This window comes from Gadus chalcogrammus, chromosome 7 (genome assembly GCF_026213295.1).
Source record: "Gadus chalcogrammus isolate NIFS_2021 chromosome 7, NIFS_Gcha_1.0, whole genome shotgun sequence".
NCBI classification, from domain to species: Eukaryota; Metazoa; Chordata; class Actinopteri; order Gadiformes; family Gadidae; genus Gadus; species Gadus chalcogrammus.
This window is the reverse complement of record NC_079418.1, coordinates 9,378,252-9,403,920: the sequence shown is the minus strand read 5'-3', so window position 1 is coordinate 9,403,920 and position 25,669 is coordinate 9,378,252. Positions and strand designations below refer to the sequence as shown.

Below are 25,669 nucleotides of genomic sequence, written 5' to 3'. Positions count from 1 at the left end.
ATATTCTATTTTATGTATTTATGTAACTTAACTTATATTGTCTGTGTGTTGTTTGCTGTGTTTTAGGGTTAGAGTGCCCAATACAATTCCAGTAGGCCTATGTAAATTCAGTGGACGATAAAGTTTGATCTATCCATGTTTTCCTTTTTATTTCATATATGAGCTGAATTTGTATCTGGCATGAAAGGGGTTCATCTTGCATATTAGATTCTGCAAAATCCAAATTAATTATATTAAATTAAATGTATCTTTATATTCGGTGCCAAGAGTAACTCAATTAAAATTATAATATATATATATATATATCAACACACATTATTCCTCAACTGCTTTATTTTGATTATTTTACTGGATTATATATCTGGGAACATTGATACCGGTTTGCTGCAGCCGGTTTTGCCAGATTCGGTAGGAAAATCGGGCCCAATCTGGCAACCCTGCTTGTGAACACACAGGACTTAAATTCTTCCTCTATTCGCTGAATTTGAATGTAACCGGAAACAGCCTGTGAATAAAAACATAAAGTTATCTAATTGCACAGCAAATCGAAAGCAAATGGATGAGAAAGGTGTTTTACCGGAGAGATGTACCTGTTTATTCCACCCCAGTACGGCTTCATCAACACCTGCCTCAAGTCCCTGGTGACGGAGAAGTTTGGAGAGGAGACCTGGGAGAAGCTCAGGTCAGTCTGCATGCACCCGCCAGCACACCTTTATAATGTTGAATTTATATTTTATATTATCTATATTTATATATTATCTATAAATCTCTCTCTCTCTCTCTCTCTCTCTCTCTCTCTCTCTCTCTCTCTCTCTCTCTCTCTCTCTCTCGCCCAGTTCCCTGGCTGAGGTTCAGGACACCTTCATGACCTACGAGGTCTACGACGACACTGTGACCCTGCGGCTCGTCAAGGAGGCCTGCAGCATGCTGGGTAGGGAGTTAGTTAAAACCATTAGTTAACCGATAGTTAAAGGTCCCATATTATACCACCAGGTGTGAGTATAATAGCATTTACAACAGTAGCGTGCGGTGACCGTAAATTTCAGTGGGGCAGAAACTACTCCCTTAAAGGCACCCAGTGCAACTTTCGAGGCTTAAAAATAAACATTCAATTTCTAGTCTTTTTTACACGTAGTAAGTTTCAATAACTCCATACCATTACATACCGACATTCAAGCAGCAAAGATCAGACGTCGGTTGTGTGGTGAGAACTGATAGAAAATGCAACAACAATGCCACCATTTTCTTTATTTTTTGTAACCTACAATAAATAAAGCAGGCTTCCAGTCAATGGAAAAATGGCTTCTCCCCACCGGCGATTGTTGTTGTTTACGATTTTCTATCAGTTCTCACCACACAACGACGTCTCATCTTTGCTCCTTGAATGTCGATATGTAATGGTATGGAGTTATGAAACTTACTACGTGTAAAAAAGACTAGAAATTGAATGTTTATTTTTCATTGAATGTTTACATAAAGTTGCACTGGGTGCCTTTAAGACAACACCCACAATGTTCATGTTTTTTAATATGTCTATTTTGAGCTACATTAAAACCACTCGCAATATCTACATCTGATAAAGTAACGAAAGATACTGGTGGAATTATTCGGGTTAAAACAACAACAGTTATAGAATATGACCATTGGGGCAGACTGCTTTACGACCATAGAGGCGTCTTTTAGCGCGGATTGCAATTCTTATTGGAGCCTGCAGGGTTATGCGATAAACATAGTCGCTGAGCTGCCCTGCTCCAACATTGCGTGACACTTTAAACTCATAGGATCGCCAACCATCGTCCAAACTTTGATGTCTACAGACCAGTTCAAAAGCCTACAGAAACTATAGATGGTTAATGTGCCAATCACATTATTAAAAATAGACTTGGATTAATGATTTACTGAGGGTTCATTTTTTTGAGAGGATGCTTTTGCAAGTAGTTCGCTGCCCCGCCTGCCTAGACTGGGTAGCCCCACCCATTCTGCCGGCGATTTGAGTTCGCCCTGCAGAAGGGTCTTGAGAAAAGAAATACATTTCATATTAGTTTTGATATGTTTTTGCGAGAGCCAATCACCAGAGCCATTTCCCCCTGGTGCGCTATTGGCTGGTTTAACACAATGACGACAGGGAAGTGACGGCATGCAGCCAATTGCATACAGAGTCATTTGAAGTAGGCCCATTGATCACGCCTCTTGTGCTGAAGAAAATGACAGCAGCTTCCCCAGACCAACGTGTAATCTACAACTGAGCTTGGTCTGGCAATAGCTAGGCTACCACCTGCCCATTTGGACAGCACGCACCTGCTTTAGAGGCCGTTTTGAAAATCCGCCTCTTCTGACATCACAAGTGGGCGTGTCCATTTAGATGTGCGCTGGATAGATCAGTCTACCAGGCTACCCCGTGGACTGTAGCAAACGTTGCTCATCTATCCATCACACATCTAGATGGACACGCCCACTTGTGATGTCAGAAGAGGCAGATGTAAAAAAGAAAAAATGCAGACAGACAGAAAAAACTACAACAAAATGAATAACAAAATTAAGATATAAACATCCAAGAATCAGTTATCAATAGGTCACACTACAGTCACGTTGGAAAAACGATTATAATTCTGATTCAGAGAAATCAGGATTGCGTTTCTGTAAAAAAGGTTCTCTACAAACTCTATGAAGGTGCGCCATACTACACCCAATTGATGTCTGGATTCGGTCCGCTAATTTGATTTGCTTCTTCAGTTCTCTTGAGTGTCGGTCACCCCGATCGCAATCCCGGGCGACCGGGGGACGCAGAAGGTGAGAAGTTAGCATCTGGTTGATCTGGGAATAGCCTGTAATTGAATATAACACCTCAAACACCGCCCCCCCCCCCCCCTTCCCAGCCTCACCCAAACAACCAAACCATACACCTGGGATTGGAAAAAAAAAATAGTTTCCTGAATCCAGTGTGTTGGGAGATTGGGTCAATTGAATGAAAGGTTTATCAATTGTGGGATGAATTTAATCAAATTCCTTTGTTTGTGTATTGAAAGGAAAAAACTCATTGCAGGTTTACTATTTTGGGCAAAAATAGCTAAATAGGTTTTTACAATAGAAACACATTTACATGTCCATTAAGGGCATCTGTCAGAAGAAAGAGAAACAAAAATATATCGCTGTCGGTACGGTAAGGATGTTCATAAAACCATTAACAATCACTAGGTTAACCTGTTCCCCTTACACAACAAAGATAGCTAAGAGAAGATGGAAAAACAAAAAGGCCAACCTGCTAACAACCACATCAGGTTAAGATGGTTGTCAGGAGCCAGTAGTCATCAGGCTCTGCGACACCTGTGTATGTGTGTATGTCTCCCCCCCCCCCCCCAGACGTGTCCCCCGAGGTGGTCCTGAAGCTGTTCGGGGAACACTTCTTCAGCTTCTGTAAGCAGGCGGGCTACGACACCATGTTGAGAACCCTAGGGGGCAACCTCACCGAGTTCATAGAGAACCTGGACGCCCTGCACAGCTACCTGGCCCTCTCCTACCAGGTAACACACACAAATACACAAAAACACACACACGCACACCTAACACACAACTAGCTAGCTCGCCCTGTCCTACCAGGTGGCCACACCGAACACTCACCGAACACACACACCTAACGCACACACACCTAACACATACATACACACACACCTCACTCGCACACATAACACACACAGCTACCTCGCCCTGTCCTACCAGGTGGCCGCCCGAAGGAACAATAAAACACACACAACTAAAACACATGACGTACACCTAACACACGTATACCCAAGACACATAAACAGCTAAAATATGGGTCCCTGCTTAAAATCTAGCACAACGACATCCCACTGCTATATTAGCTCCATCATTGCTAACGTTTCCTCTGTGAATCTTTGTTTACGTCCAATACCATCCCTCTCCGGACCAGGAGATGAACGCACCCTCGTTCCGCGTGGAGAAGATTGAGGGGGACGGCATGCTGCTGCATTACTACTCAGACCGCAAAGGACTCTACCACATAGTACCAGGTAACCTCTACCCCATGGAACTAGGTCAACTCTACCACATCGTAAGAGGTAGGAAACTATCAGCTTCTCAGCAACTCCGCTGACGCTGTGCGTGAATGGAAGAATGTGTGTGTGACTCAGTCAATGTGTGTGTGAATGGGTGAATGCGTGTATGAATGAGTGAATGTGTGTGTGGATGGGTTAATGTTTGGGTGAATGTGTATGAATGGGTGAATGGGTGTTAATGTGTGAATGTGTGCATGAACTGTCATAAGTCGCTTTAAGTCGCGTTAAGAAGTGCCCTTAATGTAAATATAAATGTATATACATGTGTTCCCCATCCAGGGATCATCGAGGCGGTGGCAAAGGACTTCTTTGACAGCGAGGTCACCATGACGATCCTCAACCAATCAGAGGAGGACGAGCGCACGGGCAAGAAGGAGCACGTGGTGTTCCTGGTGAAGCAGCAGAAGCGTAGCGCCGCCCTTGTGGTGGAGAAGGGGCAGAGGCGGGCCAAGGACCCCCAACAGGTGAGGAGGAGCTGTTCTATTTGGGGAGGCATGTGACATGAGGTAGAGCAGGTTGGCTGGTGACCGGAAGGTTGCTGGTTCGATCCCCGGCTCCTCCTAGCTCCTCCGGGTCTATCTTTAGACCTGAAGACCTCTCTAGTGGTCTAACTTCATATGATAGGGGACCATTAACACAGCACTTGTAAATAATCGTAAAACATGTTGTTGATAATTACTAGAGGGCGTTTACTTGGAACCCGAAGGTTGCAGATCCCCGGCTCCTCCTAGATCAGTGTTCGGGTGTCCCTGAGCAAGACCCCCTCAGCTTCACTGCCACTGAGGGAAGGTCGCTAGTGCGATCCCCAGTTTCTCCTAGCCAAGTGTTACACATGAAACGATCTGAAATATCGGGAGATACTTGGAAGAGTTCGGGAACAAATCTGTTTGCCGTGTTCAGCTGTGTTGGAAGCATTTGGAGCTGCGCTCCAGACGGTGTCTGGTCCGACTCAACAGGCAGAGTCTCAGAGTGTGGCCCGTCTGAGGATTGGAGCCATTGGATACTCTGATTGGTTGTGTGCTGCTAGGGGGTGAATAATTTTTTTTTTGTTATATGTTATTATTAGTTTTCTTTCTTTTTTTTAAATTTAATTCAAATTTTCTCAGTGCCCGCTGCAGTATCCCTAGAGGCACGCGGACCCCAATTTGAGAACCACTGGTCTATTTCTTGCCTGTTCTTTTGTTTCAAATGCTGGTGGTTCATCTGGAAATGGTTTGTAAACGTCTCTCTCTCTTTCTTTCTTTTTCTCTCTCTCTCTCTCTCTCTCTCTCTCTCTCTCTCTCTCTCTCTCTCTCTCCCCCTCCCTCCATCTGTTCTAGCAAGCGGATGCCTTTAAGGGGATGCAGGGACGGTGTCCCGGCCTCTCAGGGCCCCCACCCAGTGGACAGGGGCCCCTGCCCCGGGGGGTGAGGAGCCACTGGGGTCTGGTCCGCAGCGTGGTCCTCTGGGGGAAAGGTGCTCCACTACTCAGAACAATACATAATAATAATAATAATAATAATAATAATAATAATAATAATAATAATAATAATAATAATAATAATAATAATACATTTAAAGTAAAAAAAAAAGAGAATATATGCAACAAAACAATCATTACAAATTAACAATAAATAGTTAAAAAGACAACCCATAAAAGACAATATATATATGTATATTTAATAATAATATATGTGTAATATCTGTGTTTTTGTGATTATCAGTGTTTTTCCTGGGAAAAGGTCCACTACTAATCAGAAGAATATATATGTATATTTAATAATAATATTGTATAATGTCTATGTTATTGGTGGTTGTCTGAGGAAAGGTGCAATAATCATAATAATATAATTTATAATTATTATTTATTTATGATTATTATATGTATGAATAATAATAATATATGCAAGATATATATATATATATATATATAATATATATATATACAAACATGTATAGATATTATTTAAAAATATGCATACAAATATACAAAAATATAAATTATTATTATCGTGATGATTATTATGTAAGTTCATAATAATAATAATTCAAATAATTTATGTAACAATTTATCTAAATAATTATATCGATATTGTATAATAATAAATCACTACATTATTTGCACTAATTAGCTACTAATCAAACATAATCATTTGTATAATATGTATATTCATAATTTATATAATATATCATTTCTATACTCATAATATAAAAAAATCTGTTATGTTATCTACAATATAATGATGCATGAAATATTCAATATAATAATCTGCCAAATATATTTACCCTATTATGCCACAGATTACATCATAATACATAAAATATCAACACTCACAATGTATACAATAATATCTATATACCTGTATTATGCCTAACCCTAGAGAACCTACGCTACACCTTTACCCCGTCCTACCCTGACAAGCTGTGGATGGAGGAGAAAGCTTTCTGCAACGCGTTCCCCTTCCACATCGTGTTTGACCAGGACGTAAGGCTGCCCTCTGTAGGCTGCGTGTAGTACTGCACTGGAACATCGCTGCACACTGTGTGGCGATTGATGCTGATTCTCTCTCTCTCTCTCTCTCTCTCTCTTTCTCTCTCTCTCTCTTCTCTTTTTTCTCTCTCCCCCCTCTCTCTCTCTCTCTCTCTCTCTCTCTCTCTCTCTCTCTCTCTCTCTCTCTCTCTCTCTCTCTCTCTCTCTCTCTCTCTCTCTCTCTCTCTCTCTCTCTCTCTCAGCTCAAGGTGAAGCAGACAGGTGTGAACATCCAGAAGTTTGTCCCCGGTCTGCAGACCAAAGACATCCGCATCGATGAGTACTTCACCATCGTCCACCCCCAGGTCCGACCCTCCAGAGAGGAGGTCACTACACTAAAGGCTGAGTTATGATTCAAAGTCGACGCAACGCAAGGGGGTTTACGGACTCATTACGTCCTTGCCTAATGGTTCAAAAATTGTCAACATTGCGTCAAGGCGACACAGCAGCAAGGGCTGTGTCGTGAGGCACAGAGTGTTCGTCTGTGCCTCACAATCTGCGGCGGCGATCAACAACCTCGCCCTGCTGTCCTCTGCCCTGGTCTCCTTGTCGGCTGGCAGGGAGGCATACGGCCCGGAGGAAGCCGCAAGATGGCTGGCGGTGGTTGCTTGTTCATCAGGCACGAGTGAAGTGGGCTGATACGACGGCGAGGGATCCTCGCCTGGAACCAGACCTGGCAGCGCTTCTCTGTCCGGGCGCCGGATGGTATCCTAACGAGAAGCCGCTGCCCCCCGACCGCCTCCAGAAGCAGATTGTCGGCCTGACGGACAGAGTGTTCGTCTGTGCCTCACAATCTGCGGCGGCGATCAACAACCTCGCCCTGCTCTCCTCTGCCCTGGTCTCCTTGTCGGCTGGCAGGGAGGCATACGGCCCGGAGGAAGCCGCAAGATGGCTGGCGGTGGTTGCTTGTTCATCGGGCACGAGTGAAGCGGCTACACGGCTCGCTGCCTGTTCAGCGGACATGAGCGCGGCGTCTAGACAGCTCGCTGTGGAGGCGGATGGGGGCCGAGGAACACGGGTTATTCCTGGCCAGTGTTCCTTGCGAGAAATTGCGAGAAGGGACACCATGACGGTGATAAACCATCTCTCTTTCCTGGGATTTGCCATCAACTGGGAAAAGAGCTCCCCGCTCCCCAGCCGGCAGATTGTCTAATCCCCCCTTGGGGCTTTGCCCTCTAAACTCAGCCCACATGACAGCCGATGCTCTCGCACTCCGCGCCGAGACGCCCATACCTGTTGGCAACACTCCCGCTTTGCGATGTTCGCAGAAACGTGACCGCACTGTCCATCATGCGCCTGTTGGGGCTGATGGCGGCCACCCATCCCGTGGTTCCCCTGGGTCTGCCTTTTATGCACAGACTCCAGCGGTGGTTCGCTCGCCAACCCCCCGGTTTGAACCCCATGCGACACAAGCTCAGGGTGCTCCTCCTACCCCGCTTCAAGTGCTAACCAGACCTGCGGATATTAGGAAACCCCCCCGCCCTTCTCAGGGGTGTTCCCCTGGGCAGAGTAACGTCCTAGGTAGTGGTCTTCACGGACGCCACATTGACGGGTTTGGGAGGAACGTGCCTCTCCCACTCAGTCGGAGGCGAGTAGCTTACGCCCCCTACAGCACAAATAAATGTGTTGGAACTCGTCGCTGTGAGGAAGGTGCTATTGCATTTCTTTCACCTGGTGCATGGCCGCCACGTTCTGAATTCAGGACAGACAGCGTGCTCGGTGGCGGCCATACAGAAACAGACAGGGGGTTAGTGCGCTCCTTCTGCTCTCCACCGAAAGGCGTGGTCAGAGCTCTATGGCTTTGGGCTCATCAGTATATCCTCAGTCTAAGAGCCCTGCATATCGTGGGCGCCCAGAACTTCGGGGCGGAACTCATGTATCGCGGCGGTCTCCGCTGAGGCGAGTGGCGGTAACATCCCAACATTGTCAGACTGAATCTGGCAAGTAGAGGTTCGGGACGGCTCAGGTGGACCGATTCGTGTCCAGGTAGAACACATTCTGCAGGTGGTGGTTCTTTCTCAACCCTCAGGATCTTCCCCCGTTGGGGGTGGATGCGTTGGCGCACACACACCTTGGCCGCGGGCTCTCTTGTATGCATGTTGTCCCCCGCTCCAGCTGATCCTTCCTCTTCTGGAACGGGTCAAGACCGGCAGGGTCTGTCCCTCTATTATAGTGGCTTCCCCGGAGAACCGCCTCAGCTCTGTGGTTTCCAGAGCTAGCGGCGCTCTCACGGACGGCGCTGAGGCCGGTACCGTTCAGATCGGATGCGCTTTCACAGGCCCACGGGACAGTGCACCACCCGCCCGATGTATCGGGGCGGCTGTTGGTTTGGCTCCTGAGAGGTTGATCCTGCAGGGCAAAGGTTTGCCTGAAGCGGTTATCAACACAATTCAGAGTGCTGGTGCCCCTTCTACTTCTTCCCTCTATGCGACGAAGTCGGGCACTTTCTCTGATTGGTGTGACAGGGACCACGCTGTCCCTCCCATCTCAATGCGAGGTGGGAAGTGTGCTTGCGTTTCTGCAGTACTTATTGGAAAAAGGTTTCTCCACTATCAAGGTCTATGCGGCAGCCATTTCGGCTGGCCATGCAGGCTGTGATGGTAGGCCGATCTTCAGCCATCCACTGGTCAAGAGATTCTTGTGTGGGGCTATGTGTTAGGCCTGTTCCGCCCGTGCTTAAACCACGCTGGGATCTCCCCTCCGTGTTGCACGGGTTGTCCAGGGACCCTTTCGAGCCTCTGTCTCAGGCCCCTTTGGATGCCCTGTCCTTTAAGTTGGCGCTTTTATTGGCTTTGGTTTCTGCCAAGCGGGCCGGTGAGTTGACCGCTGTCCGAGCCCGAGCTGCTTGTTGCTTGACGAGGACAGCTCCTTTGCGCTGCTCAGACCTAGTCCTGCGTTCCTCCCTAAGAACATTAACAGTTCTTTCCGGTCGAGAGATATTGTGCTTAAAGGTCCCATGACATGAAAATCTCAATTTATGAGGTTTTCTAACATAAATATGAGTTCCCCTAGCCTGCCTATGGTCCCCCAGTGGCTAAAACTTGCGTTTGGTGTTTAAAACGAGCACTAGATGTTATGCTCGCCTTTTTGAAAAAAACGGAGGCTCAAGCGCGCTGATTTGGAAATCTGTGCTCATGACGTCATGAGAATCTCAGCTCCTCCTCTTACTCTGCCTGGCCCGCCCAGAGACGTTGGCCCGCCAATGAGACTCGACCGTGCGAGCGCCCCATGTGTGTGTGTGAATACACACACTGTAACGCAAGTGTTTCTTGTCGGTTCTTTGACGTGTCTTGTATTTCCACAACGAGACTGTCGTGGGGGTTATCTGAGCCATGGTTGAGAAGGAATTGGGGGAAAGGAACTTTGGTTTGACTCGCTGAAGTACATGAACTGCGACATGCCGCCGGTTGCCGCGAGGCACCATCGCCCGGCAGCGGGCAGCCGGCAGCGGGCAGCCGGCAGCAGGCAGCGCGCGGTTCAGTCGACTTCAGGTTGATGTGAAAGTGGAAGAACCAGAGACGTCGCAGAACCCGACAAAGTCGTTTGTGATTCATAATATCGTCTGGAGGCGCACACAATATGTTATATGATATAGATATCTATGTATTATATGATATTATTTAGATATAGAGCTCCAGGACTGTAACGCAAGTGTTGTACACTTTGTTATTTGGATAACCGTTCTGCTGTTGGTGTGATGGCGCATAACACGAATGAATGAATTGGGGGGAAGGAACTTTGGCTTTGACTCCCTCAAGAACATGAACCACGACATGGAGGAGAAAGGGATTGTTGGCGGCGAATGTCTCCCGCTTGAGCCCCGCTGAGGGACCACCGCCGGAGGCGGAGGTGCATAAGCGCTGCCCGGCAAAGATCCCTTTCTCCTCCTTGTCGTGGTTCATGGTCTTGAGGGAGTCAAAGCCAAAGTTCCTTCCCCCCAATTCATTCTCAACCTTGGCTGAGATAACCCCCAATACGAGTCTCGTTGTAGAAATACCAGAGACGAGAGTCCGACGTGATGCGCCATCACACCAACAGCAGAACGGTTATCCAAATAACAAGGAAGTGTACAACACTTGCGTTACAGTCCTGGAGCTCTATATCTAAATAATATCATATAATACATAGATATCTATATCATATAACATATTGTGTGCGCCTCCAGACGATATTATGAATCACAAACGACTTTGTTGGGTTCTGCGACGTCTCTGGTTCTTCCACTTTCACATCAACCTGAAGTCGACTGAACCGCGCGCTGCCGGCTGCCCGCTGCCGGGCGATGGTGCCTCGCGGCAACCGGCGGCATGTCGCAGTTCATGTACTTCAGCGAGTCAAACCAAAGTTCCTTTCCCCCAATTCCTTCTCAACCATGGCTCAGATAACCCCCACGACAGTCTCGTTGTGGAAATACAAGACAAGTCAAAGAACCAACAAGAAACACTTGCGTTACAGTGTGTGTCTTCACATTGATGTGGACGTTGAAGAACCAGGAACGTCGGAGAACCCAACGCGGTCGTTTGAGATTCATAATATCGGCTCACACAGCTTTTGGCCGTGATAATATATATTATATGATATAGATATCTGTGTAGGCTATATGATAATATTTAGATATAGAGCTCCAGGACTCCCGTGTGTTCTAGAATATTTACAGAACACGGCTAAAGGGTGTGCGCCTCGCCATTGCGATACATCCACTGTAAACAGAGCGCATGGTGGCTGCAAGCTGCTCAGGGCCACACCCCCACCCTCCTCCTTGACACGCCCACCGAAACAGCGCATTTGGGGGAAGCTAAATGTGCGACTGGCTCGGAGTGGCTGTAACTCTGCACCACGGCTGAATTTAGGGAACGTCTTTGAATACTGTGTTAGTTGCCCACTAATACCTATATTAAAGAATACATAAAATAGCATGTCATGGGACCTTTAAGGCTTTTCACCCCCCGCCTCATTCTAGTGAGGCGCAGGCGGAGTTGCTTCTCCTGTGCCCGGTGCGGGCGCTGGCTATGTACGTATGTAGCGGAACGCTCGGCCGCGTTCCGCTCCACACAACAGTGGTTTGTGTGTTATAGCGATGCTGGCAGGGGCCGCGCTCTCTCTAAACAACGGTTTACTCGCTGGATATGTGAAGGTGTTTGCTTAGCCTACTCTCGGCAGGGCTTAGCGCCACTGTTGGGTGTTAAAGCTCACTCGACACGGGGCATGGCCGCTTCAACGGCTCTACTCAGAGGCGTTTCGGTGGAAGACATCTGCGCGGCTGCGTCTTGGTCTTCCCCCGGCCCCTTTGTCCGTTTCTACATGTTAGACATGTCCAGGGGCTCACTCGGCCACTCTGTGTTGGAATCCGGGGCCCCTTCTAAGGCTTAAGAATATAGGCATGTTCTGTTAAGCGGCATCGTTAATATTCTCTCGCCGGCTGGAGAGTCGGATTTGACTGCCAGCATTTCTCTCCCTCCGTTTTTCAAATGGAAAACAGACTAGAGGGGTTCCTATTGGCTCACCAGTTGACGAGTTGGATTTGCCTTCCAGTATAGCATTCCCGCCGTTGTTTTCAAATGAAAAAAACGGACGAGAGAAGTTCCTTATTGGAGAGTTGGACTCCATAGCTCCGCCCCCGGTGGTAACAGACCTAATGGAAACCCTATACTCTGGTATTTCATTTCCTTTTCATGGATTCCATGAAGCACGGATTGGAGCTGGAGTTTTTACAGACTCACTTTTTTCTCTTGATCATCGCCTTGCTTGATCTAGGAGGAATTCGTTCTTTATAAGGCTGTTGTGTTTTGCACATCCTCTGCTTTTTTGAGTCTGATGTGACTTATGTTTTTTGACTGGGGTTCAGCAGGAGTACATTGATTGGGCTCCGCTCACAGCTTCGCCTTAGCCCATAAGGCGAAGCCTAGACGGCGTAGCCTACACGAAAAAGAATGATAGTTATGATATTATAACTCTAGTTCTATGATTGTAGGCGTGGCTGTCTAGTTTCCCACCTGCTGCACCCTCCAAATGCTGAAAGAATAGCATGGAGGATGAGCGGCGGAATGCGCCGCCTTATATACACGGTACTGGGATGTGGGCGGTGCCCACGTTGATGGGTGCATAGTTGACATTTTCAGTGCGAGCGAGCATGCGCCCGGGACAAGCCCATAAGGCGAAGCCTAGACGGCTACGCCTACAATCAGGAGCCTACGTAGGAGGGGGCGCTGAAACGGACTTGCTCATTTGGTAACTGTAGGCGGGGTACTTTCAGAAATGCATATCTCACTCAAAAAATCATGCACAGACTATTTTCAAAGTTTGTATGCGTGTGGGAGAACCAGAGACCCAAAACAACACCCCAAATCCCAGGAAAAGTGTTGTTCTTATGATATGTCCCCTTTAACACCATTAACAACATTCTGAAACATCCATTAACATCCACAGTTGCCTCAAACAATGTTAGGATTACAACCATGTAAGTAGTAGTGAAATAATGTTCTTGTTGTTCTTTTCAATGTTTGTTACTCTGACCTTTCTGTTTGATATTGTGGAAAGGATGTTAGTTAACGATTCAGAGCATGATGTATTTTAAATGGCATCACTTTTGGTCTTGTGTCTTCATTTTTCTTAAAACAACTGTAGCTGAATATAAACGGCCAAATTACAACCAACAGCTTCAGTCATTGAGGGAAAAAATAGGCCCAGATTTATTAATTTAGTTTTACAAATCAAGAGTAGGCCTGATTTGACTAATTTACTTTGCAACCTTTCCTTCTGCCCTTGTAGTCCATTTCAAATACATGCTGCCCACCAGCTTTCAAAGTACAATGCTGCCACTGGTGGCTTTGTATACATTTTAATCACTTAATTATCTCTCCCTGCTAATTTTTGCTCACCAAAACACCCTGAAACAACTTGAGTCCCATGTACTCCATCCCTCCCTTTACAAAGCACCAGCCGCCACTGGTACATATATCCTTCATGTGGCCAACAGGTGACCTTCACCATCGACAGCATCAAGAAGTTCATCAACAGTCAGTTTGTCCTGAAGACCCAGACGGAGATGATTCCTCAGCACCAGCGCACGGCCCTCAAGCTAAGAGGTGGGGAGGACAGGCGGCCATCTTTGTTGTCCTGGGAAAAGAGCTAAATCGACAAAAATCTTTGTTTTTATACATTGTCTTTTTTTGTGTGATTGGTCTACGAGAAACAGGTGTGCAGCCTCCCCCAGAGTCCAATCAGACTCGGGCCAGGTGAACAGTCTCTCTCTCTCTCTCTCTCTCTCTCTCTCTCTCTCTCTCTCTCTCTCTCTCTCTTTCTTTCTTTCTTTCTTTCTTTCTTTCTTTCTCTTCTGCCTCCACTCTCTCTCTCTCTCTCTCTCTCTCTCTCTCTCTCTCTCTCTCTCTCTCTCTCTCTCTCTCTTTCTTTCTTTCTTTCTCTTCTGCCTCCTCTCTCTCTCTCTCTCTCTCTCTCTCTCTCTCTCTCTCTCTCTCTCTCTCTCTCTCTCTCTCTCTCCCCCCTTCTCTCCTTTCTTCTCCTCCTCTTTCCTCTCCTTCTATTCTCTCCTCCTCTCCTCCCATGTTCTCTCCTCCCCTATCCCTTCCGCTCCTCTCACCCCTGCTGTTGTTGCCTCCCCCCCTCCCCCCCTCCAGGCCAGATGGTGTGGATGCCCTCCCTGGCCTGCATGCTGTACCTCTGCTCCCCTAAGCTCCGTAGCCTCCAGGAGCTGGAGGAACGAGGGCTCCACCTGGCCGACATCGCCCCCCACGACACCACACGCGACCTGATCCTGCTCAACCAGCAGAGGCTGGCCGAGATGGAGCTCAGCAACCAGCTGGAGAGAAAGAAGGTGGGGTTTAGGTGGGGTTCTCGCTGTCGGTGTGTGTGGTGACGGCTGGCTTAACCTAATGACCATTGATTGGTCAACGAGAAACAGGTGTGCAGCCTCCCTCAGCCCCAGAGTCCAATCCGACAGGCTCTGGGCCAGGTGAGGCTTCTCTCTCTCTCTCTCTCTCTCTCTCTCTCTCTCTCTCTCTCTCTCTCTCTCTCTCTCTCTCTCTCTCTCTCTCTCTCTCTCTCTCTCTTCCTCTCTCTCTCTCTCTCTCTCTCTCTCTCTCTCTCTCTCTCTCGCTCTCTCTCTCTCTGTCTCTCTCTCCCCTCCTCTCTCTCTACCTAAGTCTTGCGCTCTCTCTCTCTCTCTCTTTCTCTACCTGTACCTCTCTCTCGATGTCTCTCTCTCTCTCTCTCTCTCTCTCTTTCTCTACCTCTACCTCTCTCTCTGTCTTTCTTCCTCTCTCCCTCTCTCCCTCTCTCTCTCTCTCTCTCTCTCTCTCTCTCTCTCTCTCTCTCTCTCTCTCTCTCTCTCTCTACCTGTACCTCTCTCTCTATGTGTCTCTCTCTCTATGTGTCTCTCTCTCTCTCTCTCTCTCTCTCTCTCTCTCTCTCTCCATGGCGTTAGTCAGCCTGCTGCTCACTGGTCATGGCGGTGTTCAACTACGTAGTCAAATATCATTGATATGATAGGATTATTGTTACAGATTCTTTGTGAGGTAACACCTTGTTGTCACCACTGGGAGGCAGACATGCAACGCCATGCAGCACATTTATCAATTGGTGTTTCACCTTAGACGTACATGCAAGTGTGTGTGTGTGTGTGTGTGTGTGTGTGTGTGTGTGTGTGTGTGTGTGTCTGTGTGTGTCCACATTTGCTGTGTGTGTGTGTGTGCGTGTGCGTGTGTGTGTGTATGTCCACATTTGGTGTGTGTGTGTGTGTGTGTGTGTGTGTGTGTGTGTGTGTGTGTGTGTGTGTGTGTGTGTGTGTGTGTGTGTGTGTGTGTGTGTGTGTGTGTGTGTGTGTGTGTGTGTGTGTGAGAGAGACAGGAGGAGCTGAGGATCCTGTCTCACCACCTGGCGGCGGAGAAGAAGAAGACGGAGACGCTGCTGTACGCCATGCTGCCGCAGCATGTGGCCAATCAGCTGAGAGAGGGCCGCAAGGTGGAGGCAGGTAGATATTGGTCCGGCCGCCTGTCCGTCAACCGGTTTCTTGTCAAACTATCGTCGATTTTTGTTTAATCTAATTTTGGTCATTATTTTTTTGTTTAAAAAAATGCATAAAAAGATTTTATTTTTAGAAATAGATTTTATTGTTCATTATGTTTATGTTATTTGCTATATTTTTATATATATATGGCCCTTTTTAACTCCACCAGAACAGGCTGAAGACAGACTGGCTGGAGGAGCGTGTGGAGACCAGAGGCACGTTAGGCCAGTCTAGTGGTAAGAGGCCTGTGGCCAACCCTCTTGATCACTCTAAAACTAACCAAGGAAGTTACGTTCAAGTGGACCGAAGAGCTGTTGTGTCGGTGTGGGTGTATTGTGTCGTGCTGGATCCCGACCGGAGGCCTGCAGATCAAGAGGAACCCCAACGACTCGAAGAGGAACCCCAACGACTCGAAGAGGAACCCCAACGACTCGAAGAGGAACCCCAAGTCGAGCTGGGGCGAAGAGGTCAGTGGCAGGGACCATAGACCCCACTAACCTTGGACTATCTTTCTCTCTCTCTCTGGCCCCACCCAGGAAGAGCCAGAAAGGGCACCCTGACGACAGCCGCCAACCGGTGAAGATTTGAGTTGCCTTTTGCCCCCTCCCTTTTCCCCTGCACCTTTTTATAAATAAATGACTTAAGTTATATATATATATATGTATATCTATTGTGGCATCCCGCCCCTTAAACCTCGGCCCTGGCGGGGCCGAGGTACAGTGGTAGACGGCGTGTACCGCCGTCACCCACCAGACGGCGACCTAGAGCAGCCCTTTCGCCTCCCCAATCAGTGTGATTGGGGGACCCCTGGCCGGTGGCAGGGGAGCCATGTTAAAAGGAGGTCAAGGACAGACAGGAGGACAGCACGGCAGCGACGAGGAGATAGAGGCTCACGGAGACCCTATAGAACTTGAACGTTTGTACTCCATTTCAACATTGTCTGTCTGGAGCAATAAACGCCGTGAACGGCTTTAAACCCTAACCCAGTGTGATTCTTACCTGGAACCCGACCCTCCAAGGACCGGGTTACCCCATACGGTGGAGAGTGCAGGCCTTTGAAGGCCCCACTACAAAACCCCGGCAAAGAACCTCCCCAGTCCGACATGCAGAACCCGGAGGGGAGCGCAGCTGCCGCCGCCCAGCGACAGCAGCAGGCGCAAGCCGCCGAACAGCAGCGGGAGACGGCAGAGAGCCTAGCGCTGCTTCGCGAAGCAGTGCTCCGACTCACGCAGCATGCCGTCCGCGACGCCCCGATCACCGCCCCGACCAGCCGGCTCACCAAGCTCAGGCCCGAGGACGACGTCGAGGCGTATTTGGATGCCGCCGGGTGCCCGAAGGGTACTGGCCCACCACCATCCCGACTCGGTGGACGACCTAGTCAGACAGCTAGAGCACTGGCAGGTTGCCCAGCGCCTGAGCGACGGCACCGGAGACGCCCCACGACCCGCCGAGACCCGCCGAGACCGACGGGGAACCCCGGCCGGCTTCCCGGTCCCTCCGCCCGACCCACCGATCGTGTCTCAGGAGAGACGCGAGCAGCGGCGGTGCTATGGGTGTGGTCAGCCCGGCCACCTCGCCCGATCCTGCCCTGGAGACCGGGATGTGCCGATACCGTTGGCCTACGCGGACAGAGGGAGGGGCTCACCCTGTATGCTGGCGACCTGTTGGACGCAAGGACCGTCCGGGAGCCCGACCATTCCGGCACGGGTCATGAACCGGGACACGCAGGCCGTACTGGACACTGGCAGCGTGGTCACCCTCCTCCCCCCCGACCTGGCGGGAGGACGGGAGGGGAGACCCATGGAGGTGACCTGCGTGCACGGGGACACACAGACTTACGAGACCTGCCATGTGGTCATTCGGACACCACGCGGGGCGTTCACGGCTCGGGTAGGGGTTGTACCCCACCTCCCGGTGCCACTCCTAATCGGGCTGCCCGATATTTCACCGGCTCTGGGACCCGACCCGAGAATCCCGAGGCAGGAGAGAGCCTCCCCGCCGAGGGGCGAGGGGAGCGCGGCCGGCCTGTGGAGCTACACGAGTCCCGACGTCACACGGGGAGTCGACGGTAGAGGACCAGGGGTCCGAGGGGAACGGTCCGTCCCCACCGGGGTCCCCGATCCGCACGGGGAGAGGAGGGAACGTCCGATCCGGGTCGCCGGGCCACCACGCCGACACCCCGGACACCCTCACGGCCTCTGAGCAACCCGACCCCCCGGAGGAGCCGGAGAGTTCCACCCTGACTGAGTTCTCAGACTTTCTACCGGGGAAGGCGGAGTGTTCGGCCCGACCAGGCCAGTTCGCCAGCACCCAGCTACAAGACGAGGCCCTGAAGCATGCCTGGAGCCACGTTGTGTCCCACGACGGACAGCCCCGAGGCTCGGTGAGTCCCCTGCCACGCCCACACTTCAGCACTAGGGGGGGACTGTTGTACCGGGTCGCAGAAGGAGAGGGGGGAGTGAGGGAACAGTTGGTAGTGCCCCGAGCGTACGTAAGCAAGGTGCTTTATGTGGCCCACACCCACATCCTGGGAGCCCACCTGGGGATGGACAAAACCCGGGAAAGGGTCCTGGCGAGGTTCTACTGGCCGGGGGTCAAGCGGGACATAGAGCGTCATTGTCAGGGGTGCCCCGAGTGCCAGAGGGTCGCGCCTAGGGCCACGGTCAGGAACCCCCTCGTCCCCATGCCGATCATCAAAACCCCCTTTGACCGTATAGCTCTAGACATTGTGGGGCCCCTGCCCAAGACCAGGCGGGGTCACCGGTACATCCTGGTACTAGTGGACTACGCCACCCGGTACCCCGAGGCTCTACCCCTGCGTGCAGCCACCGCGAAGGCGGTCGCCCGGGAACTCATGCTATTGTTTAGTCGGGTGGGGATAGCCAAGGAAGTTCTAACGGATCAGGGGTCATGCTTCATGTCACGCGTAATGAAGGAATTACTCAAGCTCCTGCAGGTGAAGCAGCTCCGGACTTCAGTCTACCACCCCCAGACGGATGGCCTGGTGGAACGCTTTAACAAAACCCTGAAGCAGATGGTGAAAAAGGCCATGGACCTGGATGGCAAGAACTGGGACCAGCTGCTACCACACGTCCTGTTCGCCGTGCGGGAGGTGCCCCAGGCGTCTACTGGCTTCTCGCCGTTCGAGCTCCTATACGGACGACGACCACGTGGTATCCTGGACATAGCCAAGGAGGCCTGGGAAAGCCAGCCGTCCCCCCACCGCACCACCCTGAACCACGTGGAGCAGGTGAGGGACCGCATGGCCCAGGTGTGGCCCATCGTCCGGGAACACCTGCGGCAAGCCCAGCAGGCCCAGGCGAGGGTCTACAACCGGAGAGCCCAGTTGCGAACCTTCCAGCCCGGAGACCGGGTACTGGTCCTGGTCCCCACAGCAGAGTGCAAATTCCTCGCCAAGTGGCAGGGACCGTATGAGGTTTGACGTGAACTACCGGGTTAGACAACCAGGGAGGCGGAAGCCTACCCAAGTGTACCACGTCAACATCTTGAAGCAGTGGAGAGGGGGAGGGGGACCCCCTGACCCGGCCCCCCTAGTGCTGGCGGCGTAACGCGAGATCCCGAAGGTTCCGGTGGGGGAGGACCTCAGCCCGGCCCAGAAGCAAGACCTCGGGGAGGTCATCATGCAGCACCGGGACGAATTCTCAGAATACGTCCCGGTGCTGAGTCTCGCAGTGCCTGGTCCAGCCCGGTAGTCCTCGTTCCGAAGCCAGATGGGAGCTACCGGTTTTGCAACGACTTCCGGAGGCTGAACGACGCATCCGAGTTTGACGCCTACCCAATGCCCCGGGTGGACGAGCTGATTGAACGCCTTGGACCAGCCCGGTACCTCACGACCCTGGACCTGACCAAGGGGTATTGGCAGGTACCGTTGACCCGGGCTGCCCGGGAGAAGACGGCGTTCTCAACGCCAGGGGGGCTGTATCAGTACACCGTCTTACCCTTTGGAGTACATGGCGCTCCGGCCACCTTCCAGCGCATGATGGACCAGCTCCTGAGGCCCCCCCAGGACTACGTCTCCGCCTACATCGACGACATAATCATCTACAGCCCCAGCTGGGATGTCCACATCCGCCAGCTGAGGGCGAGGCTGGGGGAGCTGTGGAAGGCGGGCCTTACGGCGAACCCTGCCAAGTGTCGTCTCGGGCTGGAGGAGACGGCATACCTGGGGTACCAGGTAGGGCGGGGGACCGTCCGACCACAGGAAAGCAAAGTGGCCGCCATTCGGGACGGGCCCCAACCCCGCACCAAAAAACGGGTGAAATCCTTCTTAGGACTCGTCGGGTACTACCAGCGGTTCATCCCCGGGTTTGCCACGCTGGCCAGCCCCCTGAACGACCTGACCCGGAAGACCCTACCAGATCGGATCACCTGGTCCGAGGAAGCCAACCAGGCCTTCGGGACGCTCCGCGAGGCCCTGTGCTCGGAGCCGGTTCTCATAGCCCCTGACTTTGCTTCCCCCATCATAGTGCACACGGACGCTTCGGAGGTCGGGCTGGGAGGAGTCCTGTCCCAGGGCTGGGCCGGAGACGAACACCCCATCACTATATCACCCGGAAGCTGCTGCCAAATGAGAGGAACTACTCCACCGTAGAAAAGGAGAGCCCGTAAGCCTCGGCCCGGACCAGCCCGAGGCTTGGTCCTGGACGGCGTGTACCACCGTCACCCACCAGACGGCGACCGAGAGCAGCCCTTTCGCCTCCCCAATCAGCGTGATTGGGGGACACCTGGCCGAAAGCCGAGGAGGCAGTATAAAAGGACTGACATTTGGGCAGACCAGAGAGGAGACAGAGGAGAGCTAGGAAGCGCTCGGGTCCACGAGCAGCTAGAGGCCCACGAAGGCCCTAGAGACCGCGTTTACTTCGTGTTTGATTTAAGTTGGATGTAATAAATGCCTTGGATGGCTTTAACCCTCACTAAACGTGTTGTTTATCCGTTGAACCCGGCCCAATCGAGTACCGGGTTGCCACAATATATATATATATATACACACACACATATACGTGTGTGTGTCGGTGTATTTAATATGTATGTATGTGTGTGTGTGTGTATGTATGTATGTATGTATATTTATATATATATTTTATTTTAATAATAGATTTTATCGTCAGTTATATTCATTCTCATTTGCTAATTGTTTTAAAAAAGAGAGAGAGAGTAAAATATTTTAATTAAAAAAGATTCAAAACTAAACATGTGTTGTTTCCCCCTGACTCTGGTTCTCTGTATACAAACAGCCGTTTATTGTCTGTGTATTACTGTGCTCTGACTGGTTCTATGTATGTAACCAGCCCTTTAGTGTGTGTGTATTACTGTGCTCTGGCTGGTTCTTTGAGTGTCTGTGTATTACTTTGCTCTGACTGGTTATCTTATCTCAAAGGGAGTTTGAGGTGGGCACCACCACTGTGCTCTGACTGGTTCTCTGACTGGTTCTGTGTCTCGAGGAGAGTTTGAGGTGTGCACCACCACTGTGCTCTGACTGGTTCTCTGACTGGTTCTCTGGATCTCTGTGTCCCCAGGGGAGTTTGAGGTGTGCACCATCCTGTTCAGCGACGTGGTCACCTTCACCAACATCTGCTCCGCCTGCGAGCCCATCCGCATCGTCCACATGCTGAACTCCATGTACTCCCGCTTCGACCGCCTGTCCAGTGTCCACGACGTCTACAAGGTGACCTTAGACCAGGGCTGCACAACTGCCGGTCCGCGGGCCAGAGCCGGCCCCTGGACCCCTTAGACCCGGGCCTTGAAATGTAAACAGAAAAACAAAAAAAAACACAAAAAAAAAGTATCATGACTGATCTAGCCTAAAAATTGAGGTATATCATACGTTTATTATTTAATTTTTTTATCTCTTCCCTCCGCTCCTCTCTCCTATCTTATCCTCTCCTCCCTCACCTCCTCTCGGTTCCTTTCCCCTCCTCCTCTCCTCTCCTTTCCTCTCCTCTCCTCCCTTCTCCTACCTTTTCCTCTTCTCTCCTCTCCTCTCTCCTATCTTCTCCTCCCTCTCCTCTCCTTTCCTCCTCTCCTCTCCTTTCCTCTCCCCTCCTCTCTCCTCTCCTCTCCTCCTCTCTCCTCTCCTCCTCTCTCCCCTCCTCTCCTCCCCTGAACTATTTCTTCCCCTCCCATCCCCTCTCCTCCTCCCCTTAACCTCCTTTCCTCTCCTCTCTACCAGGTGGAGACCATCGGTGATGCATATATGGTCGTGGGAGGAGTCCCGGTGCCCACACCTAGCCACGCCCACAGAGTGGCCAACTTTGCCCTAGGAATGCGATTGGCTGCCCGAGAAGTGACCAATCCCGTGAGTGGGCAACCCATACAGGTGAGTAACATAGAATGACAACCGACACAAACACCACCACAGCTATCAGCAGCACCATCAGAACCAGTACCACCTCCTCCACCACCACCAACACCAATACCACCACAGCTATCAGCAGCACCATCAGAACCAGTACCACCTCCTCCACCAACACCAATACCACCACAGCTATCAGCAGCACCATCAAAACCAGTAACAAAACCAGGCTTTTGCGAGAGAGAGCAGAGAGATAGGTCATGTTTCCCGAAGCTCCGCTAGGCATTGGAAAAAACTACTTAATTCATCGTTCAGATCTACTTTATCTTATTTGATTTACCTAACAGTATATAGTTTGTTTCCGTCGTCCTCAATCGCTCGATTCAACAATACATTTTGGCACTTTTTACTCCCGGATCAGACCGCAGAAAAAGCCTTGGACTTTCCTATCGCCAACATGCCTCTGTATTCGGATATCTCAGGCACGGAGACTGGGAAATGCACAGACTGCGCCAAACTGAAACAGACATTGGCTTTAATTGAAACGAGACTAGCAGCAGTAGAAAAATGCAAAGGACTATCACAGGATACAGTGCCGATGGGTGAGTTTGCTGAGCTCACTCAGATACAGCAAGATGATCAAAGCTACATTGTATCCTTCCCGAAGCTGGACAAGAGAGAGACAGTTCCAGCTGCGTCTCACTGGCACAGAGTCGGCGCTAAGCCAAAACAACATACCAAAGTGAATCAACAAGTTCACTCAACACCAAATGCTAAGCTACCCAAAGCTAAAGTTACATGTATCAGCCGGATTAGCCCGTCACTCAAATCAACCCTGCCACTGAAGAACCGGTTCCTGCCACTTCAAGAGTCCACGAACGCGCCTGCCACCGATGCACCCCTGAGCCCCGAGATGCGTCCGGACGGACAGTGCGGACAGAGACGGAACAACCAGTCGCCACGGAGGCGGGCTGCGCATGTGTCTGCCACCGTCCAACAAGGGCCCATCTAAGAGAAAGCAGACGAACCAGACACTCTGATTATAGGAGACTCAACTATCAAGGATATAACCGGTAAGAAGATCAAAACATGCATCTTCCCATATGGAATGGTTAGTGACATCAACCATAAACTAGCCAAAGTCATATTGGAGAACCCCAAAATCTCACAGATTATTGTGCATGCAGGATTTAATGATGTTCAAAGAGAACAGTCAGAACTTCTGAAGAGGGATTACACTGATCTATTGGATACACTGGACAAAATACACATCAAGTCTTCCATCAGTGGACCCATACCAACAGTTGACAGGGGAATAAACAGATTCAGTCGTCTACTTGCACTGAATACATGGCTTTCCAGAGTCTGCAATGAAAGAGGAAGGGACTTTATTGACAATTTCAATTTATTCTGGGGGCGCAAATATCTTTTCAGAGCAGATGGCCTACACCCAAACAGGTTAGGCTCAAAACTGTTGAGGGACAATCTTCTCTTCTCGCTTTACGCACAGGCCACAATCTTGCCATGGTCTGACGCACAGGCCACAATCAGAGCACAGGCTGAGAAGAAGCGAGACTACAGCCTCCCCCACACAACTACTCTGCCACTATCTGACACACAGATAGCAGACAGCCCACAGACCTTGAAGAGAGACAACAGCCCGCCCGACGCCATCAACACTGTGCCCTCCCCCATCGCTGATGCTGGCTTGGCGAGGAACGGCCACCCCCCTCCTCTGCATTCCCCCATCGATGATGACCTCCAGCCTCATCTCTCCCATAGCCACAACAACAACTCCAGCTCCGATGTCTCCCTTTGCGATTTTCCAGCCGAATTTAAGAAACTGGAACATGCTGGCATCAAACTTGCATCTGTGTCAATGATAGCATCGCCACGTCATGGCCGCAGGATGCTAACACCCAGGAGGATGGCGCCCCACCCCCACCACCGTACTGATAGTAGTCCTGACTATTACTGAGACAAAAAAGGGTTCAGCCGTAGACACAGTATAAAGGAAGTTTCTCATAATCTGCTGAACCCAAGGTTGCCTACGTCAAAGCAGGGCAACTTTCGCATTCATGCTGTAACCACTAAGAGAGTAAACAAAGGGAAACTTAGACACACTGCTAACCTCACAAATCTCATATCTATTGCCTCCAAACCAAAAAAAACCTTAAAGCCTATCAACAGCACCATCAGGATGGCTCTACTTAATGTGAGGTCTCTTAATAACAAATCATTTTTAGTTAATGATCTTATTAACACTTCTAAACTGGATTTTATGTTTTTAACTGAAACATGGCTGGAACAAAATAACAGTGCTACCGTTCTGATAGAGACAGCTCCTCCCGACTATAACTTTTTTGATGCATGTAGATCTGGAAAAAGAGGTGGAGGGGTTGCTGCTATATTTAAAAATGTATTTCAGGGGAAACAGATGTTATTTGGTGATTTTCCATCGTTCGAATACCTTAGTGCTGTATTGAAATGCTCCCCCAGAGTTCTCCTATTAATTATTTACAGGCCACCCACATATTCTGCAAATTTTTTCGATGACTTCACAGAATTATTGTCTAGCATCTCCACAGAATTTGACTGTCTAGTTATAACTGGTGACTTCAATTTTCATACTGATGATTTGAATGCCAAGTGTGCAAAAAAACTTTTTACCATTTTGGACACATTTGAACTGTCTCAACATGTGAAAGAGGCTACTCATTGTAAGGGGCACACTCTAGACCTGGTTATCACAAAGGGCCTCAATGTTTCTGATCTCTCTGTGACTGATCCTTCCTTGTCTGACCACTTTTGTGTTTTCTTTAACATATCTTTTATTCCCGACATACAGACAAAATCAAACACTGTCAAAAAACGGTATATCAATGAAGATTCTAATGTACTTTTTAAAAAGGCCATCTCCTTGCTACCACCTCTAAACCCATGTTCTGCTGATGATCTTGTAGAAAACTTTAATTTGAACATTTTGAAAGTCATAGATGTCATTGCACCTTATAAGGTTAAAACGATTTCTGGAAAGCAAAAGGCACCCTGGAGAAAAGCTGCTTCTGTAACAGCACAGAAAAAAGAATGCAGGAAGGTTGAACGCATCTGGCGTAAAACAAAACTTCATATTCACCATGATATCTATAAAGAGAGCCTCCGTGCCTACAATTTAGACTTAAAAAATGCTAGAGAAACATTTTTCTCCAATATCATTAAAACCAACACTAATAATGCAAAAACCCTATTTGCAACTGTTGACAGACTGACCAACCCCCCAACAGAAATTCCACCTGATCTCCATTCCACGCAGAAATGCAATGAGTTTGCAGCTTTTTATATTGATAAAATTGAAGGTATCAGACGCGCCATCAATATCTCCACGTCAAACAAAAATGTTGGACTACCACCCTGTTCAGGCAAAAATTACGTGGCAAGGATGGCATGCTTTGATGTTATAGACTCTCAAAATCTTGTGGAAACTGTGACACAACTAAAGCCATCCACCTGTTGCCTTGATACTATACCTACCAACCTCTTTAAGAATGTTTTCGACTGCCTAGCAGTAGACATATTGCAGATAGTTAACAACTCTCTCCAGTCAGGCAAGTTCCCAAAAGCTTTGAAAACTGCAGTTATTAAACCCCTTTTAAAAAAGCGGAGCCTAGATGCCTCTATTATTAACAACTACAGACCAATATCAAATCTACCCTTCATAAGTAAAATCATTGAGAAAGTTGTCCTCCAGCAAC

General features: G+C 49.6%; 1 protein-coding gene across 1 annotated transcript in view; it reads left to right on the top strand.

Annotated features, from left to right (window-relative positions):
• Nucleotides 1-584: 584 nt before the first annotated feature.
• LOC130385958 (guanylate cyclase soluble subunit beta-2-like) overlaps nt 585-25,669 on the top strand; it is a 31,905-nt gene continuing 6,820 nt past the window's right edge. Inside the window, exons 1-14 of the mRNA XM_056594742.1 lie at nt 585-682; nt 837-931; nt 3,361-3,521; nt 3,929-4,028; nt 4,353-4,550; nt 4,842-4,869; nt 5,455-5,530; nt 6,436-6,537; nt 6,786-6,887; nt 13,559-13,667; nt 14,217-14,413; nt 15,445-15,568; nt 21,142-21,290; nt 21,795-21,941. Coding sequence (XP_056450717.1) covers nt 585-682; nt 837-931; nt 3,361-3,521; nt 3,929-4,028; nt 4,353-4,550; nt 4,842-4,869; nt 5,455-5,530; nt 6,436-6,537; nt 6,786-6,887; nt 13,559-13,667; nt 14,217-14,413; nt 15,445-15,568; nt 21,142-21,290; nt 21,795-21,941 — 1,686 coding nt within the window. The remainder of the gene's footprint in view (nt 683-836; nt 932-3,360; nt 3,522-3,928; nt 4,029-4,352; nt 4,551-4,841; nt 4,870-5,454; nt 5,531-6,435; nt 6,538-6,785; nt 6,888-13,558; nt 13,668-14,216; nt 14,414-15,444; nt 15,569-21,141; nt 21,291-21,794; nt 21,942-25,669) is intronic.